Raw genomic sequence first — 20302 nt, 5'->3', positions numbered from 1 at the left:
TTAACAATCCATATCTGCTCACCCTTACTTCCCATTTGACTCTTGTCTTCCTGCCAAACCAAGAGGTCTTTGTCTCCTCTTGGGGCCAAAGAAATCTTATGGGGATCCCTGGGTGGCTCAGCGATTTGGCGCCTGCCTTTGGTCCAGGGCGCGATCCTGGAGTCCCGGGATCCGTCCCGTGTCGGGCGCCCGGCATGGAGCCTACTTCTCCCTCTGCCTCTCTCTCTCTCTCTCTGTCTATCATGAATAAATAAATAAAATCTTTTTAAAAAACCAAATAAATCTTAATCTAATTCATATTTATTCTCCTAACCATTTTGTGCTTTCTGTGTGTCCTGCCTGTTGTTGTTTCTTTTTTCTCACAAATTTCTTCCTTTTTTATTTATAAACCACATTTGTATTCTCTGAGTGCTTTTTTCTAGAGATTACAGCATTCATGATTAATACATCAAAATTAAAGCTAATCAAAACCCAAAATCTTTTGCTCTTCCCAGATAATACAAGGATTTTCAAATGCTTTAAACACTCCATTTTTTTCACCACCTTTGATTTATATGTCATGGTTGGTAGTATTTTCATTCTAACCCCACAGGACATTACAATCCTTGTCTCTTTTTTTACACTTATGATTAATTTACATTTATATTTTTTACCACTTTCCTTGATGTTTATACCTTCTAAGTCTCAGATCTACTATGTAGGATCACTTTCTTTCTGAAGCATGTTCTCTAGAAATTTCCCTTACTGAGGCGATGAGCCACCTGTTTTTGTTTGTCATAAAATACAGCTTTCATCTTCTTTGTAAATTTTCTTTTAGTGTAACATTGTAAGTGGGAAGTTGCTTTCCTTCAGCACACTGAAGATATTCTATTGTCCTCCCGGTTTCCCTTTTCTATTGAGAAATCAGCTATTAAACTGTCGTTTCTTTGAAAATATAGTTGACCCTTGAACAAAATAGCTTTGACCTGTGTGTGTTCAGTTATTTCTGATTTTTTTTCAGTAAATACATTGGACACATTTTTGGAGATTAATGACAATTTGAAAAAACTCACAAACAAACCACATAGCCTAGAAATATTGGAAAATATCATGAAATGTTAGGTATTATTGTAAGGATACAGTATGTAATAAATATGACATATATATGTCAGTTGACTGTTTATGTTGTGACTAAGGTTTCCAGTCAACAGTGGGCTATTAGTAAAGTTTTGGGGAGTCAAAAATTGCTCAGATTCTCAACTGCATAGGAAGTTGGTGCCTTTCACCTCCATGTTGTTCAAGGGTCAATCATAATCTTTTTTCCTCAGTTGCTTTCAATTTTTTGTTCTCTTTGTCTTTGGTTTTCTGCAATTTTTGCTATGACGTTTCTATGTGTGAGTTTCTTTCCCTTGTCCTCCTGGGGATTCATAGGCTTCTTGAGTCTGGGGTTGTTATTTGTTGATTAGTTCCAGAAAACATCAAGCAATCTCTTCAAATAGTGCTTCTACCTCAAGCTCTCTCCACTCTTCTGAGACTGTTTAAATATGCTTCACCCTACGACCCAGCAATTGCACTGTTGGGGATTTACCCCAAAGATACAAATGCAATGAAACGCCGGGACACCTGCACCCCGATGTTTATAGCAGCAATGGCCACGATAGCCAAACTGTGGAAGGAGCCTCGGTGTCCAACGAAAGATGAATGGATAAAGAAGATGTGGTTTATGTATACAATGGAATATTACTCAGCTATTAGAAATGACAAATACCCACCATTTGCTTCAATGTGGATGGAACTGGAGGGTATTATGCTGAGTGAAGTAAGTCAGTCGGAGAAGGACAAACATTATATGTTCTCATTCATTTGGGGAATATAAATAATAGTGAAAGGGAATATAAGGGAAGGGAGAAGAAATGTGCGGGAAATATCAGAAAAGGAGACAGAACGTAAAGACTGCTAACTCTGGGAAACGAACTAGGGGTGGTAGAAGGGGAGAAGGGCGGGGGGTGGGAGTGAATGGGTGACGGGCACTGGGGGTTATTCTGTATGTTAGTAAATTGAACACCAATAAAAAATAAATTAAAAAATAAAAAATAAAAAAATAAAAAAAATAAAGATAATTTGAATTTTGGCCCTTAAAAAAAAAAATAAATATGCTTCAGACTTTTCTGCTTTAACCTCAATATCTCTTATCCTTTTTCATATGCATTTTACATATTTTTTAACTTTCTGTATTTTTTAAAAGATTGTATTTATTTATTCATGAGAGACACACACAGAGAGAGGCAGAGACACAGGCAGAGGGAGAAGCAGGCTCCATGCAGGGAGCCCGATGTGGGACTCGATCCCAGGTCTCCAGGATCACGCCCTGGGCTGAAGGCAGCACTAAACCGCTGAGCCACCCGGGCTGCCCTTAATTTTCTGTATTATATTCTAGGTAACTTCTCTGACCTGACATTCAATTTTCTCTTCAGCTGCACTTAACCTGTTGTTAAATACATTTATTAAGGTTTTACTTTCGCTTATGTGTTTTTCATTTCTAGAAGTTCTACCTTTTTTTTTTTTTTTTTTTTTTTTTTACGATTTCACGTATTTATTTTAGAGGGGGAGGGGCAGAGAGAGAGGGAGGGAGAGTCTCAAGAAGACTCCACACTGAGTTTGGAGCCTGATGTGGGGTTCAATCCCATGACCCCGGGATCATGACCTTAGCTGAAACCAAGAGTCAGACACTCAACTGACCATGCTACCTAGGTGCCCCTAGAAGTTCTGTCTGTGTTTAAAAATAATCTGTTATAAAAATAAATACATACATACATAATAAAATAATCCATTATATGGCTTTTCATAGTTTCCTATTTGCTCCATACTTTTTCAAACCATCTCATATTTCATTAAACGCAATAAGCATATTGTTATATAGGAAGTGTCTGATAATTCCAGTTGCTGAAGTTTTTATGGGGTTATTTCTACTATCTGTCTTTCTGCTAGTTCTTACAATTCTTAGTGTATCTCATTATTTTTTTAAGATTCATTTTTTTATTTGAGAGAGAGAGAGCACAAGCAGGCTGAGGGGCAGAGGGAGACGGAGAAGCAGACTCCCGCTGAGCAAGGAGCCCAGCGCAGGACTTGTCCCCAGGACCCCTGAGATCATGATCTGAGCCAAAGGTGAACACTTAACGGACTGAACCCCCCGGGTGCCTCTCTCATTATTTTCAACTATGGGCTGGATATTATTGGAATAATTTGTCGCTGTGAAGGAGCTAACTTTCTCCAGAGAACGTTTGTATTTGCTTCTGCCAGGACCTGGGGTCATTTCTGATTTAGTAACACCTTAAACCAAGTTCAAGATTTGATACTTTCTGAACCACTCAGGTGAGAAAAATCTTGTCTGTAAATCTACGAAAGAGCCTACTTTGCTTCTGGATTACGCCTACTCTGAGGGTATGGCCCTTTGAGATCCCAGTTGTTTATAGACGAGATCTCTTCCCATACTCCCAGCTTGTGTGGGTCCTGGGCCCCCATCATCCCACAAGGCTCTTGCCAGCATTGGCAGATGCCCTAGCACAGAGCCACTTCTCTTTTCACTAACTTCATTGTGTACCCCCATCTTCCTTTCAATTGGACCTAGTAAATGGATACTGGGTAGACACAAGCACCATCTGTCCACTTCAGTTTCCAACAGCTCACAGAAAAAAGCTCAGTAATGGGGCCCTGGAGGCAGAGTAAATTGCATTAATGAGGTGCTGGTTCTATCCAGGTCTTTGGGACACTGACCTCCATTTCAGCCACACATAGGATGAGAGCTGGAGTGTTTGGGTGACAGACATGAAGGCTGCTCTCACAGCCTCCCAACCACTCTGGCACAGCAGACCCCATTTGTAATTTATTGGGCTACTCCTCTTGGCCTCCTCAAGCTGTTTTTCTCCCTCTGATATAAAAATAACGCTTAAACAGGATCCTGACCCCATGTCCTAGGCAAATCAGCTATCTAGAGATGGCAGCCAAATTCACCCTAGGGTCAGGGTGCAGGTCTTTATTACACCCAGTTTTGAGAGCGAGCCAAGAAATAGGGTTGCAAGAAATATGATACCATGACCAGAGACTCAAAGCAAACACCCAAGGAGTATTTATTTCCCAGCCAAAGCCAGTACCTTCTGCTGATTGGTCCTGCCAGAGATAATGGGTAGGGCTCACCCAGCAGCAAGAGCAGGTGTGGGAGCACTGAGAGGCAAAGTGCAGGGGCAGAGCAGAGAGGTTTTTTTGTTTTTGTTTTTGTTTTTTTTTTTTTACAACAGGAAAATCACTATGGGTGTAGTGTTGAGCAGCACTGGGGTCTGCCCCAGCTGAAGCCCTCCTCCATCCCCATCCTCAATACCACAAACTCGTGGTGACGACCAGAGCGCCGCATGCCTGCCTGCCTTTGGAGACTGGGTGGAAGTCAAGGGGGAATGAAAGCAGGTGGCAAGGCAATAATTATAGCAACCACTTACTGAGCATCTATTACATGACCAGCCTGTGCTTTATTTACAGTAAGCTTTGTGCTTGAGTGTGTGGCATTGGAGTCCAGAAACACTGGTTTTGACCCTGAGTTCCATCTCACTCACTTTAAGGTTTTGATCAAGTTCATCTCTCTCTGCCTTGATTTTTTCATCTGTAAAATTTTAATTATAAGTATATTATAATATTAGTAAATATTAAATATTTCAAATTTAAATAACAAACATATACTAATATTTGCCACGCAGGGTTGTGAGGGATTACAAGAAATACTGCATACAACGTGCTTTATGGTATCCGGTAGGTATTAAGCGCTGCATAAATGTGAAGGATCATTAGATACACTGGTAACTTTTAACTCTACCCCAATCCTGCGAAGTAAATAAATACATTAGCTAGAGAGAGGCTTTGTTGCTTTAGCAAAGCTTTGATTTGTCAGTGGTTTAAGCAAGATGGAAATTTATTTCTCTTTGTAACAGCCCAGAGGTAGGCGGGCCAGCAAGGGGTCAAGAGGGAGAGGGTCTGTTATTTCCAACCTGCATCTCCCATCGCTGGGTTCAAACAGTGCTCCAGCTCTGACCATTGTATCACAATTCCAGGTAGTAGGAAGGAGAAGATCTGCCCTTCCTGCTAAGGTCATTCTTAAAGTCTGCATATAAGGCAGATACTCACATCCCACTCTCCAAGCTTAGTTACATGGCCATACCATCTGGAAAGGAAACTGGGAAATATAATCTTACACTTTGTTAAAATTGTGAGGATTACTCGTAGAGGAATAAGAAGGAGGGAGGAGGTACTGCTCTGTAGAAGCTCCCCCCACCCTCCCCAACAAAGAGCACAGTCAGCAGCCCTTGGAGGGAGGCATCCAGGCACCGCAACAGTTCAGAGCCCGGGATCTCTGAAGGATGAGGTGTGGATGGGATCCTATGGTCTAGTGACCTGTAAACTAAAAGGCAGATAATCTGCTCCTCTTGCTCCCCATAGACAGCAGTGGAGGAGGAACAGGATAAACTCAGTTAAAACATCCACTTGGGGGACACCTGGGTGGCTCAGCGGTTGAACGTTTGCTTTCGGCTCAGGGTGTGATCCTGAGGTCCTGAGATCGAGTCCCACACTGGGATCCCCACAGGGAGACTGCTTCTCCCTTTGCCTGTGTCTCTGCTTCTCTCTGTGTGTCTCTCATGGATAAATAAAATCTTAAAAAAAAACAACAACCATCCACTTGGATGGACCCTTTTATTATGATGTAGTGTCCTTCATCTCTTATTAGAGTCTTTGGTTTAAAATCTAGTTTGTCTGATATAAGGATGACTTATCCAGCTTTCTTTAGAAGTCCATTAGCATGATACGCGGCTCTCCGCTTCCTCACTTTCAATCTGAGGTGTCTTTGAGTCTAAAATGAGTCTCTTGTAAGCAGCATATCGACGATGGGTCTTGTTTTTTAATCCATTCTGATACTCTGTCTTTTGATTGGAGCAAGAAGTCCATTTACATTCAGAGTAATTGTTGAAAAAGTGCCATTGTATTACTCGTAAAATCACTGTTCCTGTAGATTGTCTCTATTCCTTTTTTTTAAATTTTTATTTATTTATGATAGTCACACACACACAGAGAGATAGAGGCAGAGACACAGGCAGAGGGAGAAGCAGGCTCCATGCAGGGAGCCCGACGTGGGACTTGATCCTGGGTCTACAGGATCACACCCTGAGCTGAAGGCGGCGCTAAACCGCCGAGCCACCCAGGGATCCCCATTGTCTCTATTCCTTTCCAGTCTTTGTTACTTTTGGGTTCTCTCTCCGCTCAAAGGGTCCCCTTTAACATTTCTCGCAGGGCTGGTTTAGTGTTCACAAATTCCTTTAGATGTTTGTCCTGGAAACCCTTTATCTCTCCTTCTATTCTGAATGACAGCCTTGCTGGATAAAGTATTCTTGGCTGCATATTTTTCCCATTGAGCACGTTGATGATATCACGCCAGTCCTTTCTGGCCTGCCAGCTCTCTGCGGACAGGTCTGCTGCCAGCCTTGTGTGTCTACCCTTGATGGGCATGAAGGAGGGCACATGATATGATGAGCACTGGGTGTTATATGCAACTGATGAGTCACTAAATTCTACCTCTGAAGCTAATAACACACTATATGTTAACTAAAGTGAATTTAAATAAAAAAATTTTAAAGAAGTCTACTTGGAACAAGAAAGAAAGGCAAACGGCCAGCAATCACTGGATCTTATCAATTACCAATTCCAGTTGGGCAGGGATTGCAAAGCTGCTTCCCCACAGAGGAGTAAGTTCTTGGGCAATGCCTCTGGCCGCCACTGGTTCTGCTCTCTGAGATGACCTCCCCTTTCTGCCACCCTATGTGGCATGTGGTGTTGCCTCCTGGGGAGCTATCCCTTACCTAGGATCCTCTATGGCTACCCTGCAGAACATGTCCTTGCAGACTTTACAGCTTCTATAGACCTCCTTCTGCTGGCACACATCTGGGAAGCTGGATGGGTCAAACTGGTTGTTGGTGACTAGGTTTGTAGTTTCTTGCCAATACAGCACTATCAAAGTCTTTTTTTAAAGCTTTTATTTATTTATTTGAGAGAAAGAGAGTGCACGAGCCGGGGGAGGGGCTGAGGGAGAGGATGAGGGACAAGCAGACTCTGCTGGGTGTGGGAGCCCGACATGGGACTCAATCCCAGGATGCTGAGATCACAACCTGAGTCGAAGTCAGATGCTTCACCGACCGAGCCACCCAGGTGTCTCCACGACCCTCAAAATCTTAAAAGGCTTCTGACTGGTTCTCTATTTGCATAGCCACAGCCGATGGTCTCATGGAGACATAATTCCTGTGCCCGATACTCTCTGGACGTGGTGTACTTTCTATTCTCTCTCAGACTGCTGGTGGCTATCTTGAGGCCATCTGAAAAAATATGCTTGGCTGCGAAGGGAGCCTCCTTTATCCTGCCCACTGAGCCAGCTCCCACTGTTGCTGAACGGAGTGTGCTGGAGAAAGGTTTGGAACTACAGGTACAACCTGGCTGAGGCTGCCTCTTCCAAGTCACTCTTACAACCAGCCTGAGTGCACCTCTCCCGTAGGTCTTTGCTAGTCGCCGCAGCAAGCAACACCCGACGCACGCCACCAGTCTGTTTCCATCCAGTTTCTGTGACTTAACAGGCTCTGTTAAGATTTACCTTTCAAAGCATCATAGATGACTATCACGCCGCATGTTTTGCTGGAATATAACAATGGTCACCACCTCACCAGCTTACAGTGCTTTGCTTTGCCATCTGCTGCCCAATCTCTAAACCAATGTCGCTTGGTTTAGACTTTCAGAGCAGTGCTACTTACAGATACCAATTCTGTGTTCATTAGGATGCATGTCTGGTCGCTGTACCAAAGACTCAACTTAAGAATGACTTAAACAGAACATTTATTTCTCTCTCACATAATAGTCTATAAACAGTCTAAGGCTGGTAGGGTGACTTTGAAACCCTTAACAAGCATCTTCCAATTTGGGTACAGGATAGCGGCTCTAGCTCCGGCCGTCATATTAGCATTCCAGCATGCAGAGGGGGAAAAGGAAGAAGGAGGGAACCCAGGCCTCTTTCTTTGAAGGCCTGACCTGGAAGTTGCTCACATCCCTTCTACTCACCTCACTTTTGCAAAAATTCATCACAAGGCCTCTTTTTTAAAAACTTATCACTTTATTCTTTTAGATTTTATTTATTTATTCATTAGAGACATAGGCAGAGGGAGAAGCAAGCTCTCTGCGGGGAGCCCAATACAAGACTCGATCCCAGGACCCCAGGATCACACCCTGAGCCAAAGGCAGATGCTCAAACCACTGAGCCACCCAGGTGCCCCACAAGGTCTCATTTAGCTGCAAGGAAGATTGGGAATCTGAGTCTTTATTAAGGGCAGCCACTCCAGCTAACATTCAAGTAATTCTCCTACTAAAAGAAGAAGAGAAGAGAAAAATAGGAGGCAACTGGCAGTCTGCCACAGAATGTTTTTATCCTCATTTTACATTGGTAGAAACAGGCTCAGGGAATACAAGCAATGCTTTTTAAGGTCTTATGGCAAACAAACGGCAGAACATGAATTTTAATCAGGTCCATCTGACCGTCAAACAGGGTTTCTGTCACATCCAGCCAACACACTTTGGTCATCAAGGTGGCCACTGTTTCCTTGGAGATAGAGGACGTTCACATGTGCATAGTCATCTAAATGCCAACTCTATGTACCTTGAGCCTGCACTAGAAGGAGACTAGTGCAGTGGAAGTGATGCTATTGGGGAAGGCTTTCTTAGAGAAGAACCCCTCCCACTGGCCCTGGAGGTGGAACAGGCCCCAGGGCGAAGATGGAGAAGGCAATGGTGTCAACTGTTCTCTATCTGGCTCGGTTGTGAAGGTGGGCCCAGAGCTTAAGGTGCGTAGAGGCTTTCTAGGTCCATCGCATAGCAGATGGGCCTGTCCAAGGATGATCCACTTGACGCTTCCACCAGCCAAGGTGTCCCATCGGCTGTGCCTTGGACATTCCACCATCTGGGACGAGACGGGAGCAGGCCACAGGAATCCTGCAAGAGAGCTGCACCCACCCCCGGTGCTACTCAAGACACACACGGGGAAGGGCCAAGTCCCTGATCTGTTCTCCTCCTCCTCCCTGTAGGCAGTACAGGGGCCTTGCGAGGTGATTAGAAATATGTTCCGTACATTCAGCAAGAAATCCAGTAATTCATTACCGAGTGTCCACTCCAGGGTCAGAGACTGGGATGGGAGAGGCTGGAAGGAGGAAGGGGGGGGCAGAGAGAGGGGAGCTAGAGCAGCTGGGTCAGCATTCCCGATTTGGATACTGACTCAGGCCCCAGGAATGCCAAGGAAGGGGGGTGGGCAGCCACCAGAGCTGGGCTGGGATCCTGTTGGCACCAGGATATGTAGGAACAGCACGCAGAGAGGATGTTGGGACCGGGGCTCCCACACCCTGGGACCCACCTCCAGATCACTGGTAGAAACAGATGGCTCTCATCCTGGGCCCTCAAGCCCACCACACACCTTCATGGTGAGTTCATGGTGAGTCTCCTAGCTCCCCACCTTCCTAACTCATCCCACCCCAACTTCCAGCAGAGGAAGGGATGGGCTCCTGGGATTCGAATGGGGACATCTGGACACACAGTGGCCGTTTTTCTGGGACCACCCACAAACCCCTCAGCCTCTAGCCTCCCAGCTGGCTCCCACTTGCCCCCTCTGACTCCAGCACCACCTACGACTGAAGTTTGTACAAGGAAGAAAGTTGAGCTCAACTCGCCTCCATTTCCCCTCCTTTGGCACCTGATAAAGATGAGCAGGAGCCCAGGACTCTGAAAGCCCACCTCCCACCGGTGCCCCTACAGTGCTCCAAGCCACCTCCCCCATGGCAAAGCCCTTCAAGCTCGTCCTTGAAGACCCAGGAGGGAGCCCAAGGCCAGGTCTCAAGATTCCAGGCGCCCCCCTTCCCTCCCCACCCTGCCCCAGGCTCTGGGTGGGAGCAGCTGAGCCTGCAGAGCCCTCCCTCCCGCTGCCTGACACCCAATCAGAGAGAAACCGATCCGGGGAGGGCAGGGTGCCAAGGGCCGGGCCCAGAATAGTGCCACCCGGCCAGTGTTGCGCACTTGCTCTCCGTTGGTCCGGGTTGGCCGCATGGAGCACACACTGCGCCGGGTATAGGGGTCCCCGGGGACGGGAGCTGGGGCAGCCGAGGCCAGGGGATTGCGAGCACAGCACACTGTGTGAATGTGTGTGAGTGTGTGTGTGTGCATGTGTGGCCTGGATCTTCTGTGTGTGTGTGTGTGTGTGTGAGCATGTGGGTGTCTGTGTGTACGTGTATTCTTCGTGTAAGCAACCTATGTGGTCCTGTGTGTGTCTGGGAATGGTTGGATGTGTGTTTTCCTGAGTGTATAAGTGTTTGTGTAAGGGGGGGTGCTTGCGGGGGTGGGTGCATGCACACGCAGGCCTGCCGGGGAGAGGACCTACCTGTGGTTCGGGAAGGTAGGGCACTTCCCCCACCCCTCCAGACCATTCTCCTCCCCACAGAACCCATCCTGGAGCAGCCTAGGGGGACCCGAGCATCAAGGTAAGTGCAGCTGCTTCCTCCTCAGGGGAAGGAAGTGCCTCTTCTCCCACTTCCTTTGTCCCCCCTCTTTGGGACCGTCATCTCCTTGGCTCTGATAGCCCATCTTTTGTCTCTCTCTCCCTCCTTTTCCTTTTTTTGCTCCTGTGTCTTTTCCTTTTCCCTTCATCACTCTTTTCTATCAGAAGAAGTTGCGGGGGTGCGGGGAGGAGGGGGAGGCGGGGAGGGGAGGGATATAGAGTCTGAAGACTCTGACCCTGGTTCTGACTTTATCACTTACTCACTGTGTGAATTGTGGCAAACCGCTTAACATCTCTGATCTCAGGTCTCTTTTTCATAAAATAAGAATGATGATAATGTCTCCCTTATAAGATTGCTAGGAGTGAGAAATATGGAGGAGAAAAACTCTTGGGAAGCTTGCAAATATTAAATGTTATTATTAATGACATTTTCATTGATTTCGTTGTGTTACTCCCTATTAACCAAACAGGCCCCATTCCCCCTTCCAGAGATGAGCTTCCTAGAACAAGGAGAGAGCACTTCATGGCCATCACCAGCCATGACCACTGGCTCAGAAAGAAGCCATGGGAAACAGGGGGCCAAGTCCTCGAGATGGACGAGGCAGGAGGTGGTGAAGGAAGGGGAGCTGCAGGGTCTGGAGGAAGGTGAGGCCAAGGCCAGTTCCGGAGAGTTGGGAGCGGGGGCAGTGGGACATCCCAGAGCCTGGGACCCAGGGCTCTGCTCTGATCCCTTCATAGAGATGGACCCAAGCCTCATCTTGTAGCCCCAGTCTGTCCATATGGGAAACGTCAACTGCACGGCAGAGCCAGGGGCCTGGCATGGCCAACTCAGGACAGAGCCACTATCTTGTGTGGCTCTGAGACTCAGCGTTCTCACCTGCAAAATGGGGCCATAGCATCCAGGCTTCCCAAGCCTGCTGTGAGGATGACCCGAGCCAGCAGATGAGAAAGCACTCTGGAAGATGGACTTATTGTCCTCTCCCCTCCAACAGATCCCCAGGCCAGGCCGCCTGCTGAGTGCACCGGGCTGGAGGCCACATTCCCCAAGGCCACACACTTGTCGCAAGCTGCCCCCCTGGCCAGGGTGGGCACCCCACCGACAGAGTGGGACATCTCCCCCCTGAACCATGCAGCCTCAGCCGTAGGCTCCAGTCCAGATGATCTGGAGCTGGATATAGAGTTCCCAGTCACAGCAGACTGGGGGTACGAGCTCGGCCTGGTGGAAGAGAGGCCTACCCTGTGCCCCTCCCCGCGGGCCCTGTTACCCAGGCTGGGCTGGGACGACGAGCTGCAGAAGCCGGGGGCCCAAGTCTACATGCACTTCATGCAGGAGCACACCTGCTACGATGCCATGGCAACCAGCTCCAAGCTGGTCATCTTCGACATCACGCTGGAGGTGAGGCCATGGTGCTGCCCCACCTCCATCCTCACGGGGCTGCAGCCACCACTCACACCCTCCAGGACACCCCGCTGGGCACCCTGCAAGTCCCCTTCCAGAACTCCTTCCTAGCACCATGGAGACCAGTGCTGGGGAGGGCTTCTCTCCCTGTCATCCTAGCTCTGCCATTTAGTATCTATAGGATCTTGGGTTAGTCACTATACCTCTCTCATCTCTAAAATAAGGATGGGGGTGCGCCTGGCTAGTTTAGTTGGAAGGGCATGCAACTCTTGATCTTGGGGTCATGAGTTCGAGTCCCACGTTGGGTGGAGAGATTAGTAGAAAATAAGTGCGTAATGAAAAAATTAAATAAAATGGGAACGGAAATGCCTGCTTTTCCCTACAAGCTCTAGAGGACTCCTGGGACCATCCAGGATACATGGGAGCACTTTGCAAACCCCAAGTATGCGGAAGACATTGCAGGGTGGCTTAGGCCAGACAGCAGGGAGGTCTCAATAACAGAAAATTAGAATGAGCTCTAGTCTCTGCTCTTCCATTAGGCTAAGCTATGCAACGCCTGATTCCGTGCTTAGCATCACACAGAGCAGGGCCCTGTTTCCAGAAGCATAGCCTATGAGCCATCCACAGTACACTATTTAATTCTGGTGGTACATGAACAAATATATTTATTTGAGTAGTTCTGCATTTATTTTAACATGCATTAGGAAGACACAACCAGAACAGGTACAAGCAGTGTGGATGCTACCACTTAGGATGAGGCCACACGAGTCAGTGTCAAATTTATTTAGAGAAAAGTTTTTCAAAGTGTTCTGTAAATAAGCACACCTCTAGAACTGAGGTCAGCAAAAGCTCTACTGTGCCTGACTGTACACCTACGACTTCCGAGTGGAAACGCTGCCCACACGTGGCTGCCGGTGAAGGGGTCACCGCAGCGTCACCTGCACCAGCCACCAGCAGCGTCACCTCTAAGTCAGTGTGCCTGACCAGGATGGTGTCTAGTGTCCGCCGTGGCCTGGGAAAGGCAGTCGAGCTCACGTAGGGGAGATCCTGGGAGAAGCCCCGCGGAAGGGCCCTGGTGGGGACAGGGTACCCCCGGGGGGCAGTGGGAGACTCACCCCTCACCTCTCTGGCCCTCAGATCAAGAAGGCCTTCTTTGCGCTCGTGGCCAACGGCATCCGGGCGGCACCCCTGTGGGACAGCAAGAAGCAGAGCTTCGTGGGTGAGCAGGGGCTGGGAGGCAGAGGTGGTCGGGAAGGGAAAGAGGAGAGCTTTCGAGGGGATTCTGGGGCCGAGCTGTGACCCACCGAGGGCTCGCGCAGACCCTTGGGCTGAGCCGCTCTAGGGCCTGGCCCGGGGACAGTGTGACCCTGTGGCGCCGGGTGGGAGACCCTGTGCGTGGAGTGGGTGTGACCAGCTGACCCCTCCAGCTCTGCTCCCCCGGGTCCTGTGTCCTAGGTGCTAGATAGGAAGAGAGGGAGCGAGAGAAAGAAATTAGGAGACCGGAAGGTGGGCGGGGAGGGATTGCAGGGGAAGCCTAAAAGGGGTGACCCCATTTCTCAGGCATGGGAGGGGCTGCCTTGCTCCCCTATTTCCACGGTTCCCACAGCTGTCTCAGTCCTCGGCCTCTGGCGGAGCGGGAAGGGGGTCTGACCCTTCAACCTGCCTCTCACCACAAGCCCCCCCTCCTTCCCCATCCCCCGCAGGGATGCTGACCATCACGGATTTCATTTTGGTGCTGCACCGCTATTACAGGTCCCCGCTGGTGAGGAGTCGGCTGGGGGTCCTGGGGGCTCCCATCTGGGCGAGGGCGGAGGGCAGCTCAGGGAGCCTGGTGCCCAAGGCGCCCATATCTGCCTTCGGTGTCTAGGTCCAGATCTATGAGATTGAACAGCATACGATTGAGACCTGGAGAGGTGAGCTGGCGGAGGGACCTGGAAGGGGCTGAGGGTGTGTGGGTGAGCCTCGGGCTGGAGGATCAGGGGCCTGGCAGAGGCTGAGGTGTGTGGGTGAGCCGGGGGGCCCGAGGGCCTGGCAGGGGTGGAGATAACCTGGAGGGAAAGGGGGAAGGGCAAGAGGGAGCCCAGGGGCCCGAGGGAGGAAGACAGGCCGGGCAGCCGCCTCCCTGAGCCGGACCCTGGTTTGCCTACAGAGATCTACCTGCAAGGCTGCTTCAAGCCTCTGGTCTCCATTTCTCCCAATAGCAGGTAAGTGTCCCCAGCCATCTAGCGGCACCTTCCGCCCGAGCAACCCCTTCCACACCTCCCAGGTCTGAACTCAGGGGCTTATCCTGCAGGGCTCAGGCAGCCTGGACGCCCTGTCCTCCTTTTGCAGGGGCTGGGGTGGGGGTGTAGCTCCCCAGGCCCACTGCTCCCACTTCTGCAGCCTGTTTGAAGCTGTCTACGCCCTCATCAAGAACCGGATCCACCGTCTGCCAGTCCTGGACCCGGTCTCAGGCGCAGTGCTCCACATCCTCACACACAAGCGGCTGCTCAAGTTCCTGCACATCTTCGTGAGCCTGGGCGCAGCCTCGGGGTGCCCTGAGGGGCTGAGAAGTCCTTGGCCCAACGGATTGGGGAGGGAGCGGCTGGGAGCCCTGGGCCCCCCTGATCCCCACCTGTCCCTAACCCACCCAGGGCACCCTGCTGCCCCAGCCCTCCTTCCTCTCTCGCACCATCCAAGATCTGGGCATTGGGACATTCCGGGACTTGGCCGTGGTGCTGGACACAGCGCCCATCCTGATGGCGCTGGACATCTTTGTGGACCGCCGCGTGTCTGCGCTGCCCGTGGTCAATGAAACTGGTACCTGCGCCAGGCGTGGGGCTGGCTGGGGTGCGGTGGTGGCAGGCAGGGGTCTGTGGGCATCAGTTCAGGACCCAGGGTGGAGTGGGGGCTGCTTTGGGTCTCGGATCCATTACTTAGCCTCTCTGTGCCTCAGTTTCCTCATTTGTGAGTTGGGAATCTTAACAACACTCATCCTCTGACTTCAAGGGATGATTTGAAAGGAATATGTGCAACAAAATGTGCATGGTGAGAGGAAACAGAAGATGAGGTTTTAATGTTAATTCCTCCTAAAATGGGCCATGGGATCCAGCCAGATCTCCCCTTTTCTTGCTCTGAATAGGGGTTAGAGGGACTACATTTTTTTGGTTGAATCATGGCTATAAACCATTTCAAAGTTAAAACTGCTGTCATCAAGCTAGATATCAAAACATGTTTTATTTTTTATTATGAAAAATTTCAAACGTATGAAAATGATAGGAAAAAATGTAGTGATTCCACATATCCATTACCTGGATTGACTACTGTTAACATATTTCCATAACCAGTTTTTCTCCCCTTTTTTTTTGCTGACATAATTTAAATTACAGAGATCATGTAATTTACCCCTTACCCCTTCAGCCTATGTCTCTTAAAATCAGTATATTTCCTATATCACCTAACGAAATTCTGAATAATTTATTAATATTATCTAAGATCCGATCCTCATTCTTATTTGCTCACCTTCCCCAAGAGTATCTTTTTCACAGTTGATTTGTACAAACCAGGATCCAATTAAGGTCCATGCTTTGCATTTGCTTCTTTTGTCTGAAGTCTCTTTTAATCTAGAACAGTTCTCCCTTCACTTAATTTTCATGACAGTATAATGGGTTGGTTGCCCTATGGAACGTCCCACCTCCAGATTCGTCTCTGCTTTCTACAGGTGACCTCAGCGTTGTTCCTCTATTCCCAGGTCTCCCATAAACTGGAAATTAGATCTAAAGGCTTGGTTAGGTTCAGGCTGTCCATTTGAGGCGAGGATATTTCAGAGGTGACACTCTGTACTCACATTGCATCACACCAGGAGACATGTCAGGCCGTCTCCTTGTGTGTGACTGTGTGATCTGTGGGTTCAGGTGGTGGCAGCCTGGTGCCTCATTTTAAAGCCGGTAGCCCGGGGAGGGATGGGGGGATGCCCAGTAGATCATTCTGAAAGCCCGCCCCATCTTGCACAGCATCGTGGCTCTGATGTGAACCTCTTCCCTTTCTCTCTCGCCACCCCCACCCCTACCCCCGTAGGACAGGTCGTGGGCCTCTATTCTCGCTTTGATGTGATTGTAAGTGTCTGCGGGAGTGGGGAACTGAGGGTGCCGCCGGGAGGCTGTGGGTGTAAGAATCGGTGGAGGGGCTTCTGTGGACCAGAAGGACCTTTAGGGATGTGTAGTGGGCAGTGTCTGTGGGTCTGGAGCCTGGTTAAGGGGGTGACTAACGTGGCCTTTCCCTCCCTGCCCCAGCACCTGGCTGCCCAGCAAACCTACAACCATCTAGACATTAGTGTGGGAGAAGCACTGAAGCAGAGGACACTGTGCCTGGAGGGAGTCCTCTCCTGCCAGCCTCACGAGAGCCTGGGGGAAGTCATCGACCGGATTGCCCGGGAGCAGGTACCTCCTGCCTCCTCATGCGCACCCCCAATACGTATGGCCCCAACCTCATGAGCAGCTCCAGCTGTCCCTGTACACCCGGCACCTGCCCTCTCCTCCCATTTCATGGCCATTTCCAGCTCTCGGTGTCCACCCTGGTCTGCAGCTGTTCCTGCCCCTGGGACCCTCGTGCTAAGGGCCACAGACAGCTGATCACCCAGAGTGGCCAGAGCCACCCCTAACTGGTCTCTAGGGGACACTCTCTTGCTCCCCCGTTATGTTCCGTTGTTGCCCCTGATTCTTGGTGCCAACCTTGCTGGCTGCCATAGCTGCAGAGCTCCGACCCCTCACGGACCCTCTGCGGACCCACAGGTACACCGGCTGGTGCTTGTGGATGAGACTCAGCATCTCCTGGGTGTGGTGTCACTCTCCGACATCCTTCAGGCCCTGGTGCTCAGCCCTGCTGGCATCGATGCCCTCGGTGCCTAAGAATATCTGAGTCCTCCCTCCCAGGCCACGTCTCACACGCTGAAGCCAACGATGGGAGCCAGGGGACTGGGCCTTCATCCTCCCCCACCCCCATTTGCTGGTTTGGCTCTGGTTCAGGTAGGCTCTGCCCGGGGGCATCGGCCTCAGCACCAGTCCATAGATCTTTCTGGGCTCACAGATCTCAGCCTGGGGTACCCCGAGGACAGAAGTGGCCCAGTTCATTGCTGAACAGCCTGATGTAAACCACAAGTGTCAGGATTCACCGCTTTGTCCCGGTGTCAGCCGAGGTCTTGGGGGTCCTCCTAAGAGGGCCTGGGGTGAAGGCAAGGGCAGTGATGTGCTTTCAGGTGCTCTGGGGAGACTTACCTGCCCTCTCACAATCATTACCCTCCTGCTCAGAATTCCACTGGAAGGAAGCAAGTTACTAAACCTTTGTTGAATGGAATGTCCATGCTCAGTAAGAACTTCGGCCCAAAGGAGGGAGCTTCTCTCTTAATGACTCGTCTCAGTAAAGTTGACATGATCTCAGACTCTTTGCTGGTAGCATGCTTGCTAGGGGCTCGCGCAGGTTCCACCTGCTTGGCACTGGATGGCGGGACGAGGGTCCTCGATTGGAAAGGCAACCTCCCCCCCATGTAGTCACTGTCTTCCCTTCTCTTTTCCCACAGGCTTCTCCAGCCCTCCCTAATTGCCCCTGCCCTGCCTATACTCCCAGGAGCCCTCAGGAATGCCCAGTGCACCATGGGATGATGAAACTAACGGCTGAGTCAAGCCTGGAGGTCTCTGAACCAGAGGCACTGGGACTATTATCCCAGGGCCAGCTGCTCCATGCCCACCCACGCCAAACCTTCCCTCCACCTGGGGTGTGGTTGGCCCCAGGGGGGCAGCAAGCCCTCAGCTGCTGGGGTTGGTCCTCAGCTTCTGGACTACCTGGGAGTCCCAGCTGTTCCTCTGCAACCACCGAGATGGTTCCCCACAACCGTGCCACTGCCCTCCCCCTCCTCCCAGCATTGTCATTTCAGGGCTGCTGGCGGTCGCCACGGAGCAGTAGATTCATGTAGAGCCTGTCGAGTGGGGTCCTCCCTCCCGTTCTCATCCTGAGCACCAGCCAACCAGGTTCTCAGTTTCCCCGGTGACCGCTGGGTTTGGATCACTGAGGGTGAACCGAGGAGAAAACAAAAACAAAAAGAACAACCCATGACCTTAAATTGTAGAAATGTCACTCAGAAAATGCTAGCCATTTGGCCCGAACTTGTGGCAAGACCCCTGTGCTTTCTGAATTCAAAGACATGAGGGAAAATCTGTGATCGACAAACACTACAACTGACTGGCATTTCTTTCGTGCATAGAGTGTTAGTTCGCTGAAATTTCTTTTTTCACCTTTTATTTTATAACAAAACCCTAAAGAAGACATGAATTAATTACATAGTAAATACAGCTCAGTCCACAAACTCTAATATGCAAGAAAATAACTTTATTTTTCTAACACTGAATGGAATTTGTATTATGAACCCCATTTTCGCCAGATGGTAGAAATTAATTGCAGTCAATTTGGGGTGCATCCCTCACCTTTTCCTGGGGTTAAATTCGGTGAGGGGGGAAAGCATTAAGTAGTGTAAGACTGTATTCCTCAGTCATCAACATCCATGCATGCCAGCACCTGCTAAAACCTTCCCATTCCTATCTGGTTGTCACTGGGTTGGTCACTGTTGGGCCTGGCACCTGCTAGGTGCTCCCTCACTCCCTACCACGGAGCCTCCTTGAGCCTGCCTGCTTCTGGGGCATGAGGACATTCTAGCTCCTAGACCTGGACCCGGCTGCACTTCAAAAAGCTCTGTGGGGCACTTGCAAGCCCATCTGCTCAGACGGACAGCAGGTGGTCTGCTGTACTCTGCATTTTGCTGGGGTGTTTTTCAGGCTCTATCCTGGAAACATGGGGCTCAGGGCTCTTCCACCCTTGTCATCTCCAAAGTTTCCTGGGATATTTGTCACATCCCCTCGTCCCTTCAGACACAGCTCCCATCTCAGGGACCCTAGAAATGTCCACAGTTTCTTTGCTTCCCCAGCCCCCATCAATCTATGGCATCTTTACCAGTGGGGCCTTTTGTCTAACCCAGCATGCCTCTTCCAAACCCACTCTATGTGTCTTGCGTTCTTGTCACCACCTATCTTGAGGGGCCAGGCTTTTGAAATTCCAAACCCAAGACCAGGTTTTTGCTATATCATCCCTCCCCTGTGGCAATGGACACTGCAGCTCTGCTGTCCAGTGGGAAGAGGATAGGTTAATATTTCTAAAATATGACCCCACCTCATTTAGCTCACAGAGCAACAGAGTGGAGACACTTGTACTTGATGAGTCAGGCAGCAAAGGAAGGCCTTTCTCATAGACAGGTGCTTCTCTGGGCCCATCGCAAGTGACAGTGTCCTTGGGGAGCCTGGGGCAGTCTGTCTCAGGCTGCAGCCAACTATGGGGAAAGTGTAGCAGGTCAGTCTTTGAGGTGATGCCCCAGATTGCTCTGTATGAGTAGACCTTCTGATGTCACAGTGTAGGCATGAGGTGGAAAGGACAGCCCGAGGAGGTCACTCTTCCCCCCACCCCCGTTCTGCTCCCCCTGAGAGTAAATAGGTCTCCAATCTCCTGGGCCCACCATGCTGAGAACCCAGCAGTTCCCCCATGGGCCTTTCTGTGAGGGACTATGCCAGCCTCCTGCCTCAGAAGCAGAGGGACTCTGCCCTGCTCAGATCACAGCCCAGCCTTCAGTTCCCGACAATCACCAGCATCAAGGCTGCAAGAACAGAGGCAAAAGGTTGCCATGGGGACTACTCCTGCCCTGACTCTGAATAAAAATGTGAAACCCACCTTACTGGTCCCTCTGTTCATACCCGTGAACCTGGGGCTGGCCAAATTTTCTAGCCATTGTTGGCCAAACCCCTGACTCCTGCCCAGACCTCCGAGGTCTCTACAAGGGGGCCTCCAGGCTGCTCCCATCCACTTCTCAGCCAACCCCATCTCTTCTCCCACACCATCTCAACAGCTGTCAATCCGGGCTGTGCAACAGGATCCCCTGGGGAGCTCTATCAGATGGACCTTCCAGGGCCCATCCCTAGCGATGCTAATATCCTGACTTGGGGGTAGGACTTGGGCAAATGCATTTATTTTCTGTAAACACTAGAGACTTATTATGCGTAACACGTGATGAGCACGATGAGCACGATGGCTCGCTGGCTGAGCAATAAGGATGCTTCATTTGCATAATTGGGAAAATCATTTGTCACATAATGGCATCTATATTATTTGTCATGACTACGATCTACAGGAAGAGCTGGCTAAGAGCAGGGACACAATATAGAAGAGACACGATCTGCTGGCATTCTCACTAGTCTTCTAAACAGCCACAAATACAGAAGAATTCAGTACAATGTCACGTG

General features: G+C 49.8%; 1 protein-coding gene across 15 annotated transcripts; it reads left to right on the top strand.

Moving 5' to 3' along the window:
* The first annotated feature begins 9362 nt into the window (after positions 1 to 9362).
* Positions 9363 to 19732, top strand: PRKAG3 (protein kinase AMP-activated non-catalytic subunit gamma 3). 15 transcript variants are annotated; one of them, XR_004812618.2, is made up of 15 exons: positions 9387 to 9521; positions 9800 to 9927; positions 10532 to 10571; positions 11078 to 11233; positions 11581 to 11984; positions 13125 to 13206; positions 13691 to 13749; positions 13855 to 13900; positions 14137 to 14191; positions 14370 to 14496; positions 14621 to 14786; positions 16044 to 16081; positions 16259 to 16405; positions 16757 to 16990; positions 17542 to 19732. XR_004812618.2 is itself a non-coding variant. In XM_049106799.1 (14 exons), exons 4-14 carry the CDS (start codon positions 11080 to 11082, stop codon positions 16871 to 16873), a joined length of 1395 nt encoding a protein of 464 aa, XP_048962756.1. In that variant the 5' UTR covers positions 9383 to 9521; positions 9717 to 9927; positions 10532 to 10571; positions 11078 to 11079; the 3' UTR covers positions 16874 to 19732. The 15 variants fall into 15 exon arrangements, 7 of the variants coding, with proteins under 7 accessions (XP_048962756.1, XP_048962753.1, XP_048962754.1 ...); XR_003134668.3 differs by lacking the exon at positions 9800 to 9927 and having other exon boundaries at positions 9363 to 9532; XM_049106799.1 differs by having other exon boundaries at positions 9383 to 9521; positions 9717 to 9927; positions 16259 to 16409; positions 16761 to 19732.
* The last annotated feature ends 570 nt before the right edge of the window (positions 19733 to 20302 follow it).

This window comes from Canis lupus, chromosome 37 (genome assembly GCF_003254725.2).
Source record: "Canis lupus dingo isolate Sandy chromosome 37, ASM325472v2, whole genome shotgun sequence".
In the NCBI taxonomy this organism is placed as follows: Eukaryota; Metazoa; Chordata; class Mammalia; order Carnivora; family Canidae; genus Canis; species Canis lupus.
Note: the sequence above shows the minus strand (reverse complement) of the source record. Positions and strands in the feature narration are given on the sequence as shown.